This window comes from Tachypleus tridentatus, chromosome 1, assembly GCF_004210375.1.
Source record: "Tachypleus tridentatus isolate NWPU-2018 chromosome 1, ASM421037v1, whole genome shotgun sequence".
NCBI lineage: Eukaryota > Metazoa > Arthropoda > Merostomata > Xiphosura > Limulidae > Tachypleus > Tachypleus tridentatus.
Genome location: NC_134825.1, coordinates 61,369,696 through 61,393,847, shown reverse-complemented (window position 1 = coordinate 61,393,847; position 24,152 = coordinate 61,369,696). Strand labels below are relative to the sequence as shown.

Sequence of the window (24,152 nt, the reverse complement as noted above, 5' to 3'; positions counted from 1 at the left end):
TCTGAAGTACAGAATTTAATTTAACTTATTCATTATAATATAGATATTACTGAGGCAAAATCTATATTTTATAACCTGCAATCTTAATTGTTTATTGAATCATAAAACATAAACTTGAAAAAAGCAGCCTCACTTGTTACACCCACCCATCATATCTTCTCTGTAAAAAAAAATTGCCAGTATTTGTTCCTGATACTTTATACTCTGCTACTTACTAGTGAAAGTTCCTGGCTTCACTTGGATTATTGGTTTATAATGTGTATTCTGAATCCATACTAGCATAAACATATAACCCATATACCATATTTTCCAGCATGGAAGACCCTATTTTTTCACCAAAATAAATCTCAAAACTTTACCCTGTGTCTTCCAGGCTGAAGATTATGTTGCTTATAGGCCTAAACTTAAGCCTAGAGGAAGTGTTTTGATACTAGACATTAATCCATTTCCCTCTATATGACCCAAAATGAAATGTATAAGTTACTTAGCATTAAATAACAAGTAAATAAACAAGATAATTGTAAATTATCACAAATTTCATTGGCATTTCCACAGTAGGCTAAGGTAAACCAGTTGATGGTCTAATTTGCCTGTTTTCCATGAAATAATGACATTTTTTACCTACCTCAAATGATCTTGATATTAAGACTATATTATAAGAACACACGAAAAGTAAAACTGCAGAAACACTATCTGGTAATGGCAGTCATTTGCAAAATATCACACGTTTGTTTTGGTTTCATTCAGAATATTCTGTTTAGTTGTTGTGTAACAATTTCAAACACAGACCTGTTCTCAGTAGAAGTTTTCTGTAACAGTTCAGCTGAATCAAATTTTTTTAACACAGCCCATATGATGGCTTCTCAAAACAATGGCACTTTTGTACTATTTGCTACAAGTTACAGGTTATTGAATTTGTAAAGGAATATAGCAACAGGAATGAATAGTTGAGCAGAGAAATTTGGGTCAGTCAGTGTCAACAAAACTATTATTAATGTATCAAAACTACAGGCAGCAGTACAAAGTCTAGACATTTTCATGGTACGTCAAGTTGGTGCTATATATTTATGAAGAGACAAGGATTTTCAATGAGAACCAAAACATGAATTGCACGTAAAATGCCTGAAGATTATGAAAACCAAATCATTTAATTTCATAAGTACATAATTAATGCGAGAAAAGGAACTGAATATGAACTGGATCAGATTGGTAACCTGGACAAGGTGCTGTTAATGTTTGATGTGGTATCTAATAGGACAGTTGATGCCAAAGGCTTCAAAACCATAACTGTCAAGACATCTGAACACGAAAACACTTACTGTACTGCAGTGCTAACATGTTGTGGTGATGGGACAAAACTTCCACCTCTACTAATTTTGAAGAGGAAGACTTTGCCCAGAAACAAAATTCTACCAGGGATTTTTATCCATATTCACTCAAACGGGTGGATGGATGAAGAAGAAATAAAGCTATGGTTGGATAAGGTCTGGTCACGTCATCCCGGTAAGCTTCTTAAAAAACCAAAACATCCCTACTTGTGTGGGACTAGTTTTGGGCCCACAAAACTAAGGCTATGAAAGAAAGGGTGCAGAGACTAAAGATGAAACTTGCACTGATCCCAGGTGGATTAACAACCATCTACAACCTTTGGACATTTCCATCAACAAGCCTTTTAAGGCATTTATGAAAGATGAATAGAATAATGTAGGTCATAGACCATGACCTAACACCAACAGGTTGTTTGAAGAGGCCAACAGTTGCTCAGGTGTGCTAGTGGGTTGTAACATCTTGAAATTCTGTGAAAACTGAAATAGTAGTCAAATCTTTTAAAAATTCGGCATCAGTAGGTTGTTAGATGGCACAGAATATGACATTCTATTCGAAGACAGCAACATTTCGGACAGCAGTGATGTGGATGACAACAGTGAATTTTCAGGATTTAAAGACTAAAATGGTTTTCCTTATTTGTAATTTTATTTGTATGCATTGTTTTTAATTCTTATTATGTTGTAATTTTATTGTATTGTAATGTTTGGTTTGTCATTTTTGTCATGTTTGTATAGTATTTTAAAAAATGGTATGAAAAGCATGAAAATAATAACTAACCTAAGTTGTGAGTGGGGCAAAAGGGGATACCACATCCCAGGCCTCAGTTGGGAAAGCCAACTTTCCTTTGAAATTTAACAACAGTCACGATTTCATCATGTAGCGGTCAACTCAAAATACCACAGGCAGGGTTAAAAGGAACAAGAACATTCCTGAACACCACTGTTGGGGAGAGAAGTCCCCTGGCTTGTCTCTCTTCAAACTAAACCCTTGCCACGAACGTGTAGGTATAGTGTAGCATAGTATGGCAACTGTAGCCACATCGATTTGCACGAATAGAGAGTGTGGCAAATAAGAACACTGCTGACGAAACACGACTAAAACTATTGTTAACATGTTTGTAGCACATTTGATTCATAGTATTCTGTAATAATCTTCCAGTTCTCTGATACATGAACTCAAGACAGGCTTATTAAATATTATTAAAATCAATAAACTTTAAAAACAAAATATTATTAAAATCGTTGAACTATAAAAAGCATCACAAATCAGTATTATGGGCTAGCTGTAGCCAAATCTATTTGTGTGAGTCAAGACAGGGAGTGGAAAGCATTAGAGACAAAATACAGTAGTATAACATATTAAAGAAGTACCACACCACACACAGGAGAAATCCACTGTAATATGAATTTTTATTCTTTTTCTTATTGGTTACAGAATTTATATATATCTTATGTATTTTGTCTTCATGGGATAATTTAATATTTAGTCTTTGTGTACAATTGTTCTTCAGGTTGTACAACCTATCTACAGAATGCTGAGTCATTGGATCTTCAGTGGAGAATTGGAAGACGTATATCATGAGGTTAACTTTTTAAATTTTACAAGTTATTCAGATGTTTGTCTGAGTTAGTAAAAATATTCAGAAAAACTGCATTTAAACTGGTGGTCCTTGTGTTCTTTTCTTAAGCATGTCATAAGCCTTTTCATAATAAGATATATGATGTGTATTATATTGTTGTATTTGTTTTTAAGTTTTAAAGTGTCAGTAACTTAATATTCTGGATAGTCATTATTTTGTGTTCATAAGAATTGGAATATGATTTACAATTATAAGTGTCACTTGTTATATATAGTGACAATGTACACACCAAACTATAACTTATCAGTTATGTATTTGCACTACACATTTAAGTGAGAGATGATGGGCAATACCTTTGGGCTCTGTTTTATCTTGTATAATAAAAAGTGTGTATGTTTTAAACACAGACTTATTATGTTTTTATTTAAAGAAGTATTATGCTTTTGTTTTCCTAGTTTTTTGTAGCAGTGAACCCGTCTGTACCAAATATAAGTCTGTGGCATGAAAAGTACAGTTTAAGAAAGACAATGGTGCCATCTTTTCTTACAATGAGTCAGGCTAAAAAGGTGAGAATAGGCATGTAATCTCCTAAGTTTGATCACCTTGTTTATATGTTTGTATCCTTTATCTTTATTACCAAAAAAAATTTTTCACAATTTGTTAATGAAGAAAAGATGAATATTTTTGTCTGAAATCATTTTTTAAAAATTGTAGATTTTCAACATTATAGAAAAGTTAAATTTGTTTCCATACTGTAAATAAATAATTATTGGATGTTTTTCTTTCAATTCCTAAGTGTGTCTAACATCTTTTACAGAGAAATGTTGTCATATTGAACATCTTTAATACTTCAAATATATTGTATATATGAATTTTATCCTACCTTTTTAAGTCAATTGATGTGAAAAAGTTCTCTGTTGAAGTAATGTCAGCTTGCATAAAAATTGCTAAAAGCATCTTATAACAAGTACAGGGTATTTGTCATTTTTGTGCAATATTAACTTAAAATAAATTGGTCAACAAATATTGAAGAACTGATTAATTAAGATCTATGGTTATTAACATTAATGTTGGGAAGTAGTGTAGTGACTTTGCAAATATGTAACATTTTCAGAGAAATTTATCTAAATAACGAAATTTTTCTGCTTCTCTAGGTGCTGTCTACGGGAAAAGCTATCAACTTTCTCAGAATGGTGTGCCATGATCACACGTCTGTTCGACCTCATGATGAACACAGTGAAAGATCTGATGCTGCAACAGGTAGTGAAGTATTAATGAAAATATAACCCACTTCAGAAAAACATTACTTATGAAATTTAAAGACATACACCTACTTTTATAAACATCTTACTGTAAATGTACAGTTTGCTCGTTAGTTAATACTAAATTTTGCCAGTTATAGATGATTTTTGAAAACTGTCTTCATTCCTAGCAAAATGTTAGTAAGTCAGCTGCAAAAACAAATACAACTGCACTGTACTACGAAATATATCCAATGTTTTTTAGTATACTAGATTCAAACCAAATGCAGTCATACACATTGTTTAGAAAATGTATATAAGAAGGTGTGATAAGTCTTAATAACATTGTTATTTCTCTACTCTGTTTCAGTGGAATCATTGTTTAACCAGAATCAAGACAGTGATTTCCAAAGACTCCTTGAGGCTATCTACAAAGAAACTAGTCGTCATGTTCTCAAGTCGTTATTTACTCAGTACAAGTTTATAGATCATTTATTGGTATGTGTTTTATGCTGCTGTTTGTTCTTTTTTGACTGCCTGGCAACTCGGGAACTGATGAAATTATTTATTCATATGACTCTGTAAAAAATTTAAGTTTGTGAAACATAGAACAAACTTTTTAAACAGTGTTTTTACCTGAAGAAATTCATTGTTTATGTAATGTTGCTGTAAACACTTGAAAAACAAACAAAATATATTCTCTTTTCTTAGACCAGAGGTCTAGTTAGGGTTTTCAGCATCCAGGGACATAGTCAGTTTTCATACCCCCTCATGACAAAATGTAAGCCATAATTCCTAATTATGTAACATCAATTTTGCACCCCCCACCCCCCAATGCTGTGCCTGGGGACAGATGTACCCCTTTGCTCCCCTAGCTATGCCACTGTCTCAGACTGTTTCTTTTTATTATTGATTATAAACACTCATCTTATTTGTCAAGGTATATTTAAGTTCATCAGTATTTGTGCTGGTTCTTTGTTTTGATAGTGGAATTATGTCACTTATTGTGAGTCACACAAACTTGATATGACCTACAAATATATGCCAATTGAAATTACCTATGTTTAAAAATATGAACACTTCTATCTTTGTTAGACATCATAGCATAATTTGCCAACAGTAGTTTTTATTGAGATTAATTTATATCTAATAATTTTAATCTTTTTTCCATTAAGTTGCTGTAACTGCATGTTGTTTCAATACACTAGTCTTACCATATATTTAGTAAAAAAAGATTCATGTTTTTTAACTAGTTGACAATTTGAAGGTTTGACTTTTACTGCACTCACTATTAAATATCCTAGTATGATATTTATTGGAAGAATGTACAGCTTTAAAATCATTTTGGAATTATTTTAACTTTAACTGTTTGCTGTTACTCACCACAACATTTTGAAAAACATAATTTTTACATGGTGCAATTACATTCTTAATAAGAAGCATTAAAACTTTGAAGTATTCCTTATTTTTAGCTTTATACAATATCCCTTTTCATATCAGATCCATTCAGAGTTCTCAAAACCTTCATTACAAAAGAAATTTTGAAATCATAATGTAAACTGGGTTTCTATGACTATTCCAGTCTTAGTTCAAGTGATGTGATCTTGTTTCTTTCTGTAGGCTATGAGAAGGTATCTACTTCTTGGGCAAGGAGACTTTATTCGTCACCTGATGGATCTGTTAGAGTATGTGTTTTATTGGTTTTATAATTATGAATGAAAATCATGCTTGTGATTTCTTTTATGTCTTTGTCAGTCAGATCTTGGCTAGTATCCAAGATAAGTACTGTTTGTAATTATAAAAGTTCAAAGAAACATAATATTCAAAATACATTTTGAATTTAACAGTTTTAATCATGATATGTTTAGAACCATGTACTACTTTCTGGTGTTTTTGGTATTTATACATTGAATGTTCAGGAATAAAATTTATGTATAGTTTCCCAATTTTATCAATTTTTTATTAGGTTTTAATGCCAGGTCTATAAAACTTGCCTCCAGTGGCACAGCAGTATGTCTTCGGGCTCACACCTCTTGAAAACTAGGTTTCAATACTCGTGATGGGCAAAACATAGATAACCCACTGTGTAGCTTGGTGCTTCATTCTAAACAAACTTCTATAAAACTTTCTATTCTTGAACAGCAACACTGTTGTTAAATGCGAATGCATAGTTGTTTCATTTGTTAAGAAAAAGAAAACTTGCTTAGTGAGTTATATACATCAAAGTAGAATGAGGAAACAAAGAAAAAAGGAATTATGAAACTGTGTCAGAAAATGCCTTTATTCTTTATATAACTTGTATATGAATTGTGAATCTTTTAGTTTTTTATCCCTCACATTTGTGTAAAGTGCATGCTTTATGTTGGATTTCTACAGGGAAGAACTACCAAAATCAGCCAACATGGTCTACCTTCACAATCTTTCTGGAATACTTGAAAGTGCCATTCGTGCCACAAATGCTCAGTTTGATAGTCCTAATATTCTTCAGCGCCTAGATGTGCGACTTCTTGAGGTAATAGATAATACCTGTTATGCTGTGAAGAATGATACAACTATACATTAATACAGTTACTAAAGTTATAACAAATTTGATCTGAATAGCTTGACACAGGTTATTTAACCAAGAGGTATCTTTTCTTCACAAAATCTGCCTTCTTAATGAAGAACTTAGGAAAAGATCTAGCAGATGCTTATTAAAACATATATTCTAGCACATTAAACTGTGTTCCATCTTTTTTGCCATTTAAATTTCACAGTAGTGAAAATTTTTGTTGTGAGCAAAATTTTCTTATGATTCACATTTTCATTATAGTGGAAATGCAGACACAAATCAAAAAACATGCCTATAAAAATTGTTATAATGAAAAAATGTAAACTAAGTATTCATAAATCAAGGTGTACTTGTATACTTAAAGTATTAAAATTTGAAACTCTGGTCAAATCTTATTGTTTTTATAAGTTGTAAGAGTCACATTACCAAAGATGTAAATATGTTTTGATAGTGTGGCTTTGGGCTAGTAGGCATGAGAAATGAAATTCTAATAAAATCATTACTTGTTGCAAATATGTATATAGACTTTAAAATGCATGAACACACTCATTGTTGTAACTTCTACCATGTATGGGATAGAGTGGTATTCCTGGCAAGTTGAAGATACTTGAACTTAATGTGTAATATATAAAAATTTTAAAATTGTGGTTGGATTATCCATTCTCAGGCTTTTAAACAATCCATTGATGATAAAAACAAACACTCATTGTTCCAATGTTTGGAACACCTCACCCCTTTTCAGTCAATCTTTGGGAAGAGGCAGGGGTCCAAATGTACTGTCTAATCCATTTTTCTCAAATGTAGGTGTTTCATCCCCTTGATAGAACTTTGCATTAAGAGTGACTTATTATGGCACTGAAAAACAAAATCACAGATTATAAAGTTTTGTAAATACAAAACTAAAATAATTAGACATTTTCATTTAGAAGTGACTGAGTTACACATAGGTGTATTTCTATATCTGGTGTGTAATTAATTAACCTGTTGTCAATAAACAGGCTACCAATCTTATAAATATTTCTGTTACAGTAGAAGTGTATTAATTTATTAGAAAAAATATCAGGTAGCAATTTTATGGATTTTAATAATTATTGGATATACAAAACTGTTCAGCTTAAGAGCTATTATTCAGTTTATTTAAGAGATTTAATATTCAGTTATTATTTAGTTATCATAATAAAATAAGAGTTTAAAATTATTTTAAAACCAACAGTTATGACAAGTTTCATCATGTAACTGTACAAATCATATGTTGTGTGTGCAGTTTAATTATTATACTGGACTTTTGTAATATTGTTAACATCACCTTTCTCCAAGCTTCTAAATTTTTCTTGTTATGTTTAATATTGTTATTTCTAGAGGGATTTTTAGATTTTTCTGCCATGTTGTAAGTATATGTAGATACAGAGAAGTAAAGTGAAGTTAGATGGCATGATATGAATGTTAGGTTTAATTGTATCTGTATTTGTCTTGTCAAAGGGTGTTTTAAAGTAACTTAACCCACCTGTGTGGACCTCAACAGAAAGGAGACAATTACTTAAAGCTCTAGATACAACTGTGGTAACCATCATTTATAGTGGTGATTTCTGAAATGAAGGTTTTTTGCAATTGTATTGCAAGAAAGAGAAATAGAGAAAAATAAGTTGTCTTGTCAACTGGATTCTAAAGTTCTTGAATTGGCCTGTATGGACTTTAGACAAGAAAAAAGAGAATTGTTTAAAGCTTTTAGTTAGAACTGTGATAATCAGTAGCATAATGGGTTTTTGTACACATTTCCTTGTTTTAAATATATTATTTTAAAACAAATGGATTGTGTGCTATCTGTTTATTTGTTCATATTTATTGTAAGCAAAACTGCACTAATCTGGATTAATAAATATGGAATTCACAATAACCTGGACTCAAAATATGATATTCTTATATCTTGTATTATTGGTTTTTTACATTCTTGCAGAAAACCTCAAAGAATTGTAAAAATAATATTATTTACTATTCAAATTTCCAAAAGTAAAATGTGCAAGACAATTTAGGTAAATATAGGATCAGATACAGAGATATGAAGATTTTCTTGTCACTGTTAAGATATATTTAACATCAGATTCACCAGTATTTTATAAAATGGCAATACATTTTTTAATTTTGTGCCCATATAATCCATATGTATTTACTAAATAATGTAGTTTTATTTTTGCACTTACCAAATATTGATGGACAAAGTCTATCTGAAAAATGTAATTTTATCCAAATTTTTTTAAATAAAAGGATCAACTGTTTTTCTTAGGTATATGTTTGCTTCTTAGTGGAATCATGTACTGGTAGTACCTTTTCTTAACCCAATGATATTATAACACTTAAATTAATTATTTTATTACTCAGGTGATTGGGCTTTTAATAATATTTTTAAAATTATAATGCTCTTTGCCATAGGCTTCTGTGGGAGACACTGGTTGGGATGTTTTTAGTTTGGACTATCATGTTGATGGGCCTATAGGCACTGTAAGTAGAAAAACATGCATATCCTGCTTTCTTGTTAGAGAATAAAAATAACTTTTTAAGCATAATTATATGAGATGTTATTAGAAAAGTCTAAAGGTCTACTGATGTTTTTTTTAATTAATATGGTGATAAATATTGTGTACTAACATTAACCATCAACAGTACTTTTATGAATTTTACATTGTAAAACATCTTGCAGCCATCAAGTGTGCTACCAAATTAAAACTTACCTATCTCTCAATAACACAAATTGGAAATATCTCAATTAATTTTTATCCTTAATAGGTTTTCACTCCTCATTGCATTAATGCTTATCTTCGCCTCTTCAACACTTTATGGAGGTCAAAACGAATGGAATACATATTGTCTGGAATGTGGCAAACCCAAATGACATACTCTCGTCTCTTGCGAACCCTGCCAGGTGAGAAAGTAAATGGTTTTATTATGTACTCCACTGCAAAAAGAAAAATGAGTCATTTTGTAAAGTTTTTTTTATTATTATTGAATTTATTTTACATGCATTTTAATACCACTTGGAAATCTAAAAGCTTTATGTACCTTTTTTCTTCACTGATAAAGATTGCCAATAGAATTTGATATTATTGTAATGTCACTTTATTTACAAAATTAAATCTGTCTGGTTGACAGACAAGATGTGAGACTTTTATTTTTGTATTATTTTTTTTTGTAATTGTTTTTTATCCATCCATGTGAAATCCATAACTTTTATATATACTTGTGTTATTGTATTCTGTTTATGATGCATGTGTTTTTTTTTTATGTTTCAGTGAGTTTCTGTTGAATATGTTAATGTATTTGTGGGGCAAAAAAAATATAGGAAAATGTCAAAGAACACACCTGCATTCACATTTACACAATGATGGTTTAAGAGAAAAAAAAAAGGAGGCATTTTGGAACAAAACTGAAAGATTAAAAAAAAATCACTGAAAACAGAAATATCAGACACTGCTGAACTTAAATATGAACTGGAAACAGGATAACTGAGTGATTTCAAGATGTAAGCAGCAGTCAACTCATAAAAAGGAATCTGTTATATCAAAAAATTGATATTATTAACATTGGTAAATCTAAAATGTATATATAGTATTGAATTTAACAAAAAACAAGAACTGAACATTACAAAATAGAAATCAACTAGCCTAGAGATATGGAGGTAGATATAGAAAAACATTATGTAACTTCCCAAGTTTAAAAATATCATGTTATATAAGTGTTTTAGTTAAGCTTGAAGATCTAGATAATGGTCAAAGGTTACAAAGTATACGATTAAAAGAGATTTCTTGACATACTAAGATTAATACCATCTTCTATATTATGTAAAAAAAACTGAAGAAATAAAATTAATTAACTTGTCATGTCACTTTGATATTTGGAGGGTTTTAAAATCAAGACATTAAAACAAAATCACCTGCAAAAGTATAACAAGAATAAATGAACCAGATACAACCATGAAAAATTAAAATTCAGCATGTAATCTAATTAAAAATTATCTGAGGATTTAATTTTTTTATTTCATAGTTGAGGCTTATCAGTGTCTTACAGTTTTTACCTTTTTTCTGAGCAGTTACAAAGTTAAAAGTTTGCTATATAAACTACAATTGTTAGCAAAGTCATTGTAGTATGTCAGCTGTAGATTGAGTCACTCGGCAAGTCCAAACTAGCAAGTAGAAATTCAGAAGAAAAGCAGTAGTTCTTGTTTCTCAAAGGTCAGACAGACATAAGAATTTAAACCCATAATTTCTGTACATTCTGCCACAGTTATTATCATTTCCTAATAATTCTCATCATACCTTAAAATTCCAGGTCTGTTTATAAAATTTGTATAATAGCATGGTTTGTATTACTCTTCAGACAGAAAGACATGCTATTAGATACTGGCACTGTCTGCTCGGGTTTAAGGAGTTAAATGAACTTAATGAAAACCAACTTTGACAAAAACTAATACTGGATTTCTAATAACAATACTTATATTCTAGTTAGTTCCATTATGCCAAAACTAAGCATAAAAGTATGTTTAAGGTAGTAATCCTTTATCCACTAGGGTGAAACCTCAACAGACATGATCATTTTCAATGAAGTGAGCAGTATTTTGTAAACACTGTTAATGCTTTCAAAATTATGTACTTGTCAGAAACAGTGCTTTAAGAGCTCATTATTTCTGAACCAAATGATAACTTTATTTTTCTTTATAAATAAATCTCAGAATCTTATTATCTTAGTCAATAACAGTGTTGAATAATACATATAATCTCATCAAATTAGATTCTTGTTTTCATCCTTACACTTTTCCCTTTCACTCTAAATGTGTTTGATCTGCATTTATGTCAAAACCAGAAGGTCTGGGAAAGACTTCAAATACTGAAGGCATGAGTGTAATGGAGAAATAAACAGATGAGACCATTAGTTTAGATAAGAAAATCAAATATCCCTTCTTCAGTTATTTGCAGCACATTTAAGTCTGTTAAGAATATTGTGCTTAAATAAAATTTATCCAATCTGTTCAACCTTCTGCTCTGCACATCAATATGTTCTATGGAGTTCCATTCAACGTGGTATCATGAACTTGATTGCTAAATTCACAATTATTCATGTTTCAGTAGAATAAATACCAGGTACAATATATGGAAATGCTGAAAATAACTTTAGATATATGCTTAATAGGTTGTAAAAATGCATTCTGCTAATTGTGCAGTGGGAAAAAAAATGTATTTTTATTCCTCACGTGAACATGATCTCCCACTTGTCAAGAGGCTGAGTCAGAGTGACTTCCATGGACTTGTGTTTTGTACTTTATGTGCACAACAAACTTGTGCTGTTTGTTTAAAACATCCAACAATACACTTCATAAATTCAGGATTACAATCAATATGACTATTACAGCTTGAAGTTGAACCCCTGGACTGACATATTGCACATTTATTTTAGTTGGCTAGAGAGATGACTACAAAATCACACCCACTGCACTTTTGAGTTTCCCAGCATCTATTGTTACAAGTAATGTAAAACATTGTGTTCTCTTTTATACTACCAGAAATATCTATTGTCTAGTAGCTTGCAACCTAATGTGCAGGAAGTGTTCCAACTTGAAAGTAAAGAGAAATATATAGCAGGAGAAGAATGCTTATACACAGAAGTAATGGTGATATCGTCTTCAGTAAATTAAGCTTCAAAATATTCATATAGTTTGCAGAGAAACTGAGAATTTGAAATAGTATTTTTTGAAATTAACAGTCCCCCAGTGAGACAGCAGTAAGTCTTCGGATTTAAAAGGCTAAAATTAGGGGTTCGATTCCCCTCAGTGGGCAGAGGAGATATCTTGATGTGCCTTTGCTGTCAGAAAATACATACACATTTGAACTCAAAGTCCAGGAATGTAGAAAGTATTATTATTATTATTGCTCATGCATACCCTGCTTTTGAATAGATTTTGTATCTACATCATAACATTATGATTAATTAAACAGGATACACTTCTGGGTATGCTCTAACAAACAGTCTATTTCCCCATTTTAGGTCATAGTCGTAGGTTACTGCTAATTAGAAATAGTGTTAACAAGAAAATAGAAGCATATTAACATATTTAATTGTAGGTTATTATTTGCAGCATAAGAAAATTTCTCAAGAGAAATGATCAAAATGCTGGTTTTGTGCTAACATTTCAAAAATTAATTATATGTTTGTTATAAAATTTAATAAGTAGTTTTTTCTTTTCTACTTAATTTATTTTGACTTGAAATGTATGACATTTCAGGTGTAACCCCAATCTTACATCACTGTCATTTTATCCTTTCTGAGATGGTCCATTTTGTACAGCAGGTGCAGTACTATGTTGCTTTTGAGGTAGGTTTAGTTTTGGGTGAAGTATTAGTTTGTGAGTATAATATATATATATCAAGTAATGGTTAAAATCAAAACATTTTTATTCTCTGCATAAAGAAAATGGACATAACATGCATCAGTTTTGTTGTGCAAAAGTGTAAGTGCTCAATTCTAGTATTGTGCAAAGGAACCTTATATTTAATGTTTTAGTAAGTAGAAACCATATGGTTTGCCACTTTTTGTTTTTTTCTTCCTAAAAGTGTTGCTCTTTACAGATTTGTGGTAATAGTTGTTATCCAGTTGTAACAATGCATGTTGAAATATACTTGTAAGTTATCAAAATAGAGCAATTTTTTTCAAATGGCAAGAAAATACTATGTAAACAAACAGTCAACCGCGTGATATTAACTTCTGTGTAATTTTTTATGTTGTGTACATAGAATTTATTTTGTGAAATATGGCTTAAAGACTGGAAAGGTAATGAAAATTGCTTCTCATTAGCTTCGTAGTGCTACATCTAAAAGTGAAATGTTTTATAATTTATTGTTATTATAATGAATCAGTGTGAAAAGTTCTTGGAAAGGACAAACTTACTACATGTGTTCTTATACTGACAAGTATTTTTTTAAGCATATATAAGATGCACAGTATTTAATCTAAGCATAAATTATATAACAATAGCACTATCACTAATTAGTCACTGAGAGAATTTCTGTAGTGTTTGTTTTTTATTTCTCATTTGGTTAATGTCTAATCATTGCTAACAAAGTTTTATTTTTAACCTAAAGAAATCAAGCTTAATTTCATGAAAACTTGTGATCACAAGAAACCCACTTGAATTAAAATAAAGTACAGGACAACATTTTGACTTTCTTACTGTAATTAAAGTACTTGGCATGGCAGATAATTTCACACACAACAAATGGTCAAATGCAAATTTCTGATTGAATACTCTTTTAATACAGCAAGTTTCGTCAGAACTAGAGAAATACAATCAAATACCTATGAAAGGCTCAAATACCTGTTTGTTCTTGCCAGGACATCTATATCACAGTTTGGTTCAACTTTAATATCATGGTGAATGTGTAATGAGGCCAGACCATTCAATCGATCTTCAAGTGGTGGTATTTCTCAAATACATTTTGAGTCTTCTGAGAGTTGAAAATGAATGCTCCACTGAGCTCGTTGACACAGGCAGCGTGGCAAATACTTTCAACAGTCTAGAAATGACTAGGAACATTTCTGCATTGCACATTGCATATGCATCTATGACATTTTTTGGTTTGTTGTTCGCAAGTGATTTGTACCAAACCCTAAGTTCACCTACTGCAGCTAGTGAAGTGCTGTCAATGTCAGTTTTGTATATATTGACCAACTCTTTAATTTGGTCACATTCTTGTGCTGTAGGTTCTGACCATTCTGTGGTAGATCCTGATGGTAGTAGACACATGAAGTTTGTAAGGAGAGTTTTGTGACTGGACAGATGGTCACATATTTGTGAAAGAAAGTGATCAACAAATGGTACAAATACAACAATACAAAAATACTCCTCAGGGCTAGTGGTTTGTGGGTTAGCACGGTACATCTATCTTTTAGCCTGCCTTAGCATTATGATGTCAATTTGAAGCTCACTGCACAGAGTTTGAGCCTCACAGAAAATGTTGTTAAATTCATTCACAGTATTATTTCTGAGTGAACGGATTAAATCTTCCACTATTTCTGTGTAATGCATCACAGCACCTAAATCAATGTTCTGTTGCTGCAGTAAGTTGCACAGAGGTAAACTAAAGGAAAACAATTTAGCAATGGTAAGTAGAGTGATGATGAATTCTGGCTGTGTTATAGAACACAACAATTGGTTGGCTTGCATGGCAGAATCTCTGTCTTGCCAACCTGATATGGTCTCAAGGGCATTTGCAACTGCATGGACTAATTCTAGAAAGACAATGACTGAGTCATGCCTCTCAACCCACCAGGTGGGGCAGAGACTTTTCAAACTTGTTTTTTTGATTTAGGTGCTTTATTCTCCACCGAAAGAGCCAAAATGTGCTTTCGTTTGGGTGTATTGAGAAAGTTTTCAATGCTAGAAATTACTCCCATGCAATTTCGCACAGGAACTTCTTTACAGTCATCAGAAATTGCCAAGTTTAGGGAATGGGCAGTGTAGTGTACAAAGGGTGCAAGTGGGAATTTATCGGTTATGTGTCTCTAGACACCATTGAATTTCCCACTCATTGAGGCAGCACTGTCGTACACTTGTCCTTGCAGGTGAGCCATGTCAATACCATATTTTGTCAGATTGGTTGTGATAACATTAGACAAGTTTCTACCTGTCACATCATAAACAGGTATAAATTGCAACAGAGTTGTCATTGGCATGCAAATATCTAACAGCGAAAACTGTTTAATGCCTGAAATATCTGTTGTTTTATCAGCTAATATTGAGAAACACTTTGCAGCATTAACCCTGCTGACTGAAGCATCAAGAATATGAGTATTACAGGCACTGATGATTTCATTTTGAATTTGAGGACTCAGATACATAGTATTCCTTTTTGTACTCTTAAGGCTTGCTGAAAGCTTGACATCACCCTTTGCCCTGTAGTGCAAAATTGCCCAAAAATTCCCATCATTATTGATGGGCTCCTCATCAGTTTCACCAACAAACATTGGACCAGAATCATATTTTCCCCTCAAAGCTAAACCCTGTCTCTCACACAGCAATACAGTATCAATAATAGGCATCAAATATTGCTGACTGTGTTCAATTTCTTGCTTGTAAGTTGCATCAAGCTGCAAGTGCACAGATGAACTTGTGTTTACGACCTGTAGAAAATTGTTAGCTTTTTCTTTGCTGTCTTGGTGGCACTGTTTCAATTCATGTGCCTTGAAGTCTTCAACAGCCTTCTTTTAGTTTGTGTATGGAAATTTCACTAGTTGTCCCAATTTCTGGCTTCCAACACCAGCACCATCAGGATCAAAAAGACAGCAGAACTTGCTGAAAGCACAACTTTCTTGGACCACACTGGTGGAAAACATAATCACTCCCTGGCTTCCAGGCATTCTAAAGGAGGCATTTTTGGTTTCAGCATTTATCTAAAAGAGACAGAAAGACATAGCTCCAATTAAGTTATTTTGCACATAGAAAAGTTTGTTATGACAGTACAATAACCTTGAAGAGAAAGGCTTAGAGCTGTACTTCACAGAGCAGGCCTAACATCCTGTGGCTGTAGGCCTACAATCACTAGCAGCAATGAATATTCAGTCTAAAACTCATCAGAGTGTTTGCATGATTTTTAATACAAAATTAATATAATGAGGAGTTGACTTACCTGTTTACCAATGCTGACATCATCAGAAATGTAATTTCCAATGTCCCAGACTGGACCTGAGGTCCAGTGGCAGCACTGGTAGAAGGCCACAGTGATGACTCCAACAATTCAGTTGACAATTTTGATTCAACCTGATTGGCTGCAGCATATTGATCAGGTTCAGCCTCATGAATGGGTTTAAAGAACCCATGCAGTGTCTTTTGGTTTTTCAGGTTTGACATAGTGAATGATTGTTTATTGTAACTTCTGTTTGTCAGTGTCACATTCACAGTACCATTGGTGCCATGGTGCTGCCAGCCTGCCACAGTGCCACCTAACTGTTTATTTGTGAAGTTAATTCTTGAAATCCAGGGAATCTGAACATACATTGTCTATGATATTTGAATACAGATTATAGATGCCGAACATACATTTTGCACTCTCCTGAGTGACTATATTTTATATGTTGATGACTGGACTGTAGACCTACTTTGCTGGGCCTAATAACTTTAAGTTATATATTATATATATATATAGGCCTATATATTTATTTATAATTAAAAAAATAATACAAACACCTCTGTGTACCATTCTGAAATTTGCCAAAAAGGTGGTCTCAGAATGCATAATTAAGGCTTTTCTTTTATGTTTTTATAAAAAAAAATTCCCAGGACCCCCTTCCCTAGCATGACTTCTCGCCTGCGGCGCTTGCATCAAGCACTCAAACTAAACCCTCCCTCCCTTCCCCAATGGCCATTTCTGGCTATGCCCCTACCAGCAATATCTCCCAATAGACCCCAAGTTTCCCAACATCTTTCATTACAAATAATTAAAATATTGTTTTCTGTTTTGTAATAAACTACATTTTTTAAATACACTGTACCAAAATTTTAATAATACATGTATATCTTTCAGTCTTAACTGTAGAATTACCAATGAACTCTTTGAAGTTTTAGACCCCTGAATCTGTGATTGTGTGTCTTCATGAAAAAGCATTAATACAAATTATATTTTGTTTATGTCACTTACTTGTAATATAAATGTTTTATTTTTGTTACATAGTGTGAATATCAGTGAAGTATTGCTTTTGTCACAGTGTGCTGATATGCAGTTTTTACTTCATGGTGTTGATTTAAATTGTGTTTTGTTTTTCTACACATTGGCAGAAGAAAAAGACAGGTTATAATTGCGTGAAATGTAATTACTATTCTCTTATCACTGATGGGAGAGACTAGATTCTAATGTGTATAGAAATATATACTAGTGTTGCTTCTAGGATGCTTACTTTGCATATACCATATTTTGATTGCCACTAGTGCAAAATAGTTATTTGCCTGCATACTAGTTCACAAAAAAAAAATAGATGTATGCATTTTAATTTTTCATGTGTGCTTGCCCTTCTAAATGTAGTATGAGTGACTTTGTAATGGTAGATCATTATTGTAACTAGAAAATTCCGAACAGTAATTATTTCATTTAGATATGCAAAGGAATGTGATTAGTTATGTCATTTGGTTTTACATGAAATTTCCTTGATATTATGGGCTATTAATGATTGGAAATGACAAAAAAAATTAAAGGTATGACAGTATTTAAGAAGCAGTTAATTTCCAAAAACATTACTACATTTTCCCATCTGAACATTGCAAAACAGAAATAAAGAAAAAGGTGCAGAGAAGATGGGTACAATGTAAGTTTTGTCAACAAATGTGTAGATATTTTCATCATATATACACAAACAAAACAATTTACAATGATTTTATTTACTGTTTCTTCAAATAAAATCCACTTGATCATGTTATACTTTTGTGACTCACAAAGCTGATACTGTATTTTTTGGTGTATGAGACACTTTTTTCACCAAAAACAGGATTCCAAAACCTCCTTCATCCTATATACAAAATGTAATAATTTTGTGCTTCCCTAGGCATACCTTGAAGGGATTTATGGCAAGTAAGCAGTTTTTTGGTTTCCTTAGTGTTTAAAAGTTCCAAACTTTTTTTCTTCCCAAAGCATGGAAACTGTAATGAAGGTAGTTAAAAAATGTGATGTGCCTTCATGGCACCATAGATGATATTGTTGTGGAGGACAAGTGAGAATGAACTTCCAGAACTTGTTTTCAGTGAATTCAGTGATGCAAAAGAAGATTTTGAAAGTTTTCATATGAATGAACAATGTTTTGATGTAAATGTATGAAAGAACTTTTTTTTCTTTTATTATGAACACTACTTTTGAAGTATTCTAAATAATAATAAAAGGTTATGCTGATGTTGAACAAATAAATAAATGATAACTGTGAAAAATAATTTTTTTCCTGAAGATAGTCTTGAAAATAGGGGTGTGTCTTATACACCAAAAAATATGGTACTTCATTTCATGAATGGCCCACTTGAGAAAAATCCTAGAAGCAACACTGTATACATGTGTAACTGTCAAATTACTATTTTCTATCAATTTTCAGAGTCTGAACTGGATTTTTAAATTTTGCAGCAATTTGGCTGATCCAGTTTTAAAACTTAGGACCAAACTTGAATATTTTGTAGCCAGACCATACATCAAAATTATATGAAACATGAGATTAACAGGAGTTTTTATATATTTTTTCTTACATTTTTGCTTTCTTGGCAGGTTTGGTATAATGTACGTGAGTTAAGTATTTATACTATAATTTTTAAAGCAGTATGTGTACCTTTGCAAAATTCAGTAGACTTTTAAGTAAAGATTATGAGTGTTTCTTATATGAAAAATCAGATTTTTAATGAAGTATTTTTACTAAATATTTGTCTGTTAATTTTTCTGTTAATTGAGTCTATTTCATTACTTGTCTGAGTGTGAAGTGATTTTCACAATTTGATTAATAATTATTTTTGGTCCCACAAATCTCAGATATTATTTGTGTAATCTTCTAAAACCTAAATACATTTTAAACATTTGTTTTCAGTAAAACTTTGTATTTTATCTGTTATTTTCAATACCCTAACTATATGTTGTCTATTTGGCCGATCTCATATCCACCACAAAAATTAGGAAATAAATATAAATTATACTTCTTTTCATTGTTGAATGACTAAAGTTCAATTTTTTTCATTAATGCATATGTAACTTTTATACTTTACTCGTTTTGGTTATGGAGCTTACTTTATACCTTTTCTGATCATAGATTATATAATCATTAGGTTATGGAATGCTCTTGGGCTGAATTACAACAAAAAGTCATGTGTGCAGAGGACTTGGATCAAGTTATTGCTGCACATGAGGAATTCTTAGATAGTATTATGACAAGAAGCTTACTGGATGAAGAATCTAAAGTAGGTGGTCACTATAGTTTCTCAATTGGTAAAGTGTGCATTTTGTTGTATATGGAAATAGTGCTTTAACTTTTAAGATAAGCTGTGGTTTTATGTACTCTTCAGCTTTTGAAAATCAGTTTGTTAATAAATTAAAACCCTCTTCTCTTTGTTTGCTTGCTCGTAATTAAGCATAAAGTTACACAATAGGCTATCTGTGCTCTGCCAACCATGGGTATCAAAACCTGGTTTCTTGGCATTATTAAGGCAGAAGACATACTACTATGCCACTGGAGAACTTTTATTCTTATTACACACATTCAAATATATAATAAGATTTTTATGCATTTTATTGTAAAAAGAGTAACTAAACAAATGCTTCAGTCATGTTTTTTTATTACTGGCAGGATGTGTTGACCCAGTTGCGTGCCATTTATGATTTAATAATCAGGTACCAGAATATCCAAACTAAATTCTGGCAGCAAGCTCTCAGTGAGATCGAAGCTAGGAAAGCTCTGGAAATTCGAATTAATGCAAAAACTGAGAAGGTAGGCTTACATTATCCTCAAATAGTGGAAAATTTCCCAAAATTATTACAGATTTTACTGCAACATAAGTACTTAACTAATACTAAGTCTAAAATTAAATGTTAAAACTAGAGGGGAAGAACTAACTTTTATTTAAACATAATATAACAGAAACTAGATGTATTATATATGTACAGTCATGTGGAAAAATTAGGACACCCTACGAAAGCCTGTGTATATATGTAACAATTGTGGATAAATGGATATTTAATTTCAATTTTAACAATACTGAGAGATTATAGGAATATAACTAAACAATTAAACCTGAAGAAAAGACTTTTCAAGATCTTTATATATCATGTTACAAAAATGCATATTTGAACTGAGGAAAATATTAGGACACCCCCACATTTATACCCACATAAAATGGTTCAACTCACACCAGGTGCACGTGATTAGTAGATCGTTACTCAGCATTGTGAATGAGGCTTGCCCTATTTAAACCTTAGACATTTAGTTTGGTGTGCTCCTCACCGTTGAAGTGAGAGTGAGCACCATGGTGAGAGCAAAAGAGCTGTCTGAGGCCTTCAGAAAGAAAATTGTAGCAACTTATGAGTCTGGTAATGGATTTAAAAAGATCCAAAAAGAGTTTGAAATCAGCCATTCCACTGTCTGGAAAATAGTCAACAAGTGGAGGGCTGTCAAAACAACTGCCAACATGCCCAGGTCTGGTCATCCAAGCAAGTTCACCCTGAGAGCATACTGCAAAATGCTAAAAGAGGTCTCCAAAAATCCTAAAATGTCATTACGAGACCTACAGCAGGCTCTGGCTACTGTTGATGTGAAAGTGCATGCCTCTACAATCAGAAAGAGACTGCACAAGTTTAACTTGCATGGGAGGTGTGCAAGCAGGAAACCTTTGCTCTCTAAGAAAAACATCAAGGCCAGACTGAAGTTTGCCAGAGAGAATGTAGACAAAGACCAGGACTTCTGGAATAATGTTCTTTGGACAGATGAGCCCAAAATTGAATTATTTGGACACCAGAACAGAGGACATGTTTGGCATAAACCAAATACAGCATTCCAGGGAAAGAACCTCATACCAGCTGTGAAGCATGGAGGTGGAAGTGTCATGGTTGTGGCTGCTTTGCTGCAGCAGGACCTGGGCAGTTCACAATCATATAATTCATCATGAATTCTACTGTGTATCAGAGGGTACTTGAGGATCATGTGAGACCATCTGTAAGAAAATTAAAGCTGAAGCGGAACTGGACCCTGCAACACGACAAAGACCCAAAACACCAGTAAATCCACCAAGGACTGGCTGAAAACTAAGAAATGGAAAGTCATGGAATGGCCGAGTCAAAGCCCAGATCTTAATCCCTTTGAGATGCTGTGGGGTGCCTTGAAATGGGCTGTACATGCAAGAAACCTTTCAAACATCTCACAGCTGACAGAATTCTGCATTGTGGAGTGGGGCAAACTTCCTTCAGATGGATGTCAGAGAGTGGTAGGTGGCTACAAGAAGCATCTCACTGCAGTTATTTCAGCCAAAGGGAATAACACTAGCTATTAGGGGGTAGAGTGTCCTAACTTTTTCCTCAGTTTGAATATGCATTTTTGTCGAATTACATTTTACAGAAGATCTTGAAAAGTCTTTTCTTCAGTTTTAATTGTTTAATTATATTACTTTAATCTCTCAGTATTGTTACAATTGAGATTAAATATCCATTTATCCAAAATTGTTACAGATATACACAGGGTTTCATAGGGTGTCCTGATTTTTTCACATGACTGTATGTGTGTGTGTGTAATATATATGTTCAAACATGTTTTGTCATATTTTCATGTTTATATAGCCATCAAAATGTTGATATCATGCACACGTATTAATTTTGTAATCTGAAAACCTGTGATACTGCAGTGCAATTTTTTTTTTTTAATATATGCTTTATATATGCATACACACACTTAATTTCAAGTTTGCATTGTTATAAATATTTGTTCAGTAGAATCAATTCTTCAACAGTTGGTTTCTTTGGTTTAATTTTTTATCTTTCTGTAGGGGAAATGGGGTATTACCGAAGCAGAACTTGAAGTTGAAAAGCAGCGTCAGCTAGAATTTGATAAAAAGGTTATCCCCATGACTAAAGCACAGCTTCGTGTTTTAGCCAATTCATATCAGGTGAGTTGCTGGTTTACAGTACTTACAATGTAAACCATAATCAAACTATTTTAATTCAGTGTATCAACATTTGTGTCTTTTTGTTTCTTCGTTTGTTTTGTCGGTTCTTGTTGTCATCGATATACTTGGCAAGCAATACTGAATATGCTACACGCATTGTTTCTGTTAACTCCCTCACTTCAAGGTTGGTGATTTGACATACTACATAACCATTGGATACTTCTTATAGTTTCAATGCTTATAACACTTAGTACAATGTGTGTAACTTCACAAAATTTGGCAGACTGTTAGTAAACATAGGTATTTTTGCTAAAGATCTGTCTTTAAATATACATTTAAATATATATATAAATTCTTCTTTCTTTCATTTTTTGTTCTTACTAATATGAGTGAAAACTTTTTGTTTTCAGTAAAACTTAATAGCTTATCTGTTCTTTTCTCTACCCTAATTCTGTTATAAGTCTGTACAAGATTGATAAATTTGACTGCCAAAGTAACCACCAAAAAAAACAAACCTAAACCCCTTTTTTTATTTCTAGAAAAACATCACTCTGTAACATGAAATTGCATTTGTTTACTCTGAATAGCTTTAAACTCTTAACATTATACATCTTTTTATTTTTTATTGTCCTTTGAACATTGTCTAACTAATATTTGTCCCTTATAAGTTGTAAATCACTTGGCAGACACAAGTTCATGTTATGCTGTCGAATTACATCTGGCATGAGCTACTAGTCTGTGTACCTCATGAAAAATGTTTATAACGTTGTTATTATTCATTTTACTCAATCTAACTTCAACTATATTTATAATTTTAAACAAAGATAACATATGAAAGACAAGAAGTAAAGTACTTACCTTGGTGTTTCTTTTATACTAATGATAGTACTTCACTAAATAATTGTTTATTTTAGAGAACACAGAATAATAACATGCAAAAAACAGACAATGTTTCAGAACTATCACAGTTTTTCTGGTTTTCTCATTAAACAACAAAAGCCATTAAATATTTGTCTGAGGGAATAAAATTTGAAGTGAAAGTGAAATTGCAAATTCTCTGTACAGAAAACAGTATCGTTTGATAAAGTAAAACCTTGGTTTTAATAGTGATAAGTAATATAATATTGGATATTGGAGAGAAACTTGGAAATTTCTAAAAGAGAGGATGTGATGGGTGAGTGTGGAAAGAGGGGGTCTGATTTGTTTATTTGATGGCTCTGTAACCAAATGAGATTGAAAGTTATCAAAAATTATGTATTGCCTGAATGAATAGAAATGAGTGATTTATATGCAATTTTGTACTTGGTGAAATGGTAAACAAAGTAGAGAAAAGATGCTTAAAGAGAAAATGTTACAATTCTCGCACTAAGGAAATTCAGGATATTTTTTTAGTATTGCCTTATAAAATTGAGAAATTAAAACTGACATGCTATAGAAATATGGATTATTAGCTGTATTTTGTTCTATATTTATTGGTATACCCTGAAATGAAAATAGTTTAATTAAATTTCAAATGTAGCCCATTAAATCCTCATGAGAAAGATGTCCATGGAGAGAAAGCTAATATATTGTCCTCAGTGTTTTTTTATTCTAGGTCTGAGATGAGACATGATACAGAAATCCTTTTTCAATGTTAATTTCATTTTTTCTACTCTTGTACATAGTACTACAGTTCCTTTTTATATTAAAAGTTTTCTGTAAAAAATTTTTTAAATCTTGATTTAAGTAGTTTAAACAATATTGTTATCCTACGATATAAACAGAAAGTCTTCTAGATGTTTAGTGCTGCTTTATTCTAAAATATAA

The 24,152-nt window shown here is 32.0% G+C and overlaps 1 protein-coding gene across 3 annotated transcripts in view; it reads left to right on the top strand.

The window, feature by feature from the left end:
* Window positions 1–24,152, top strand: part of LOC143249817 (gamma-tubulin complex component 3 homolog) — a 65,710-nt gene that overhangs the window by 35,292 nt on the left and 6,266 nt on the right. For 2 of the 3 annotated variants that reach the window (XM_076500308.1, XM_076500318.1), the window contains exons 11-22: window positions 2,840–2,911; window positions 3,364–3,474; window positions 4,063–4,168; window positions 4,520–4,647; window positions 5,770–5,834; window positions 6,526–6,661; window positions 9,128–9,196; window positions 9,482–9,617; window positions 12,969–13,057; window positions 19,524–19,655; window positions 20,042–20,182; window positions 22,227–22,346. In XM_076500308.1, the coding sequence (XP_076356423.1) occupies window positions 2,840–2,911; window positions 3,364–3,474; window positions 4,063–4,168; window positions 4,520–4,647; window positions 5,770–5,834; window positions 6,526–6,661; window positions 9,128–9,196; window positions 9,482–9,617; window positions 12,969–13,057; window positions 19,524–19,655; window positions 20,042–20,182; window positions 22,227–22,346 (1,305 nt within the window). The remainder of the gene's footprint in view (window positions 1–2,839; window positions 2,912–3,363; window positions 3,475–4,062; window positions 4,169–4,519; window positions 4,648–5,769; window positions 5,835–6,525; window positions 6,662–9,127; window positions 9,197–9,481; window positions 9,618–12,968; window positions 13,058–19,523; window positions 19,656–20,041; window positions 20,183–22,226; window positions 22,347–24,152) is intronic. The other variant, XM_076500329.1, reaches the window with a different exon arrangement.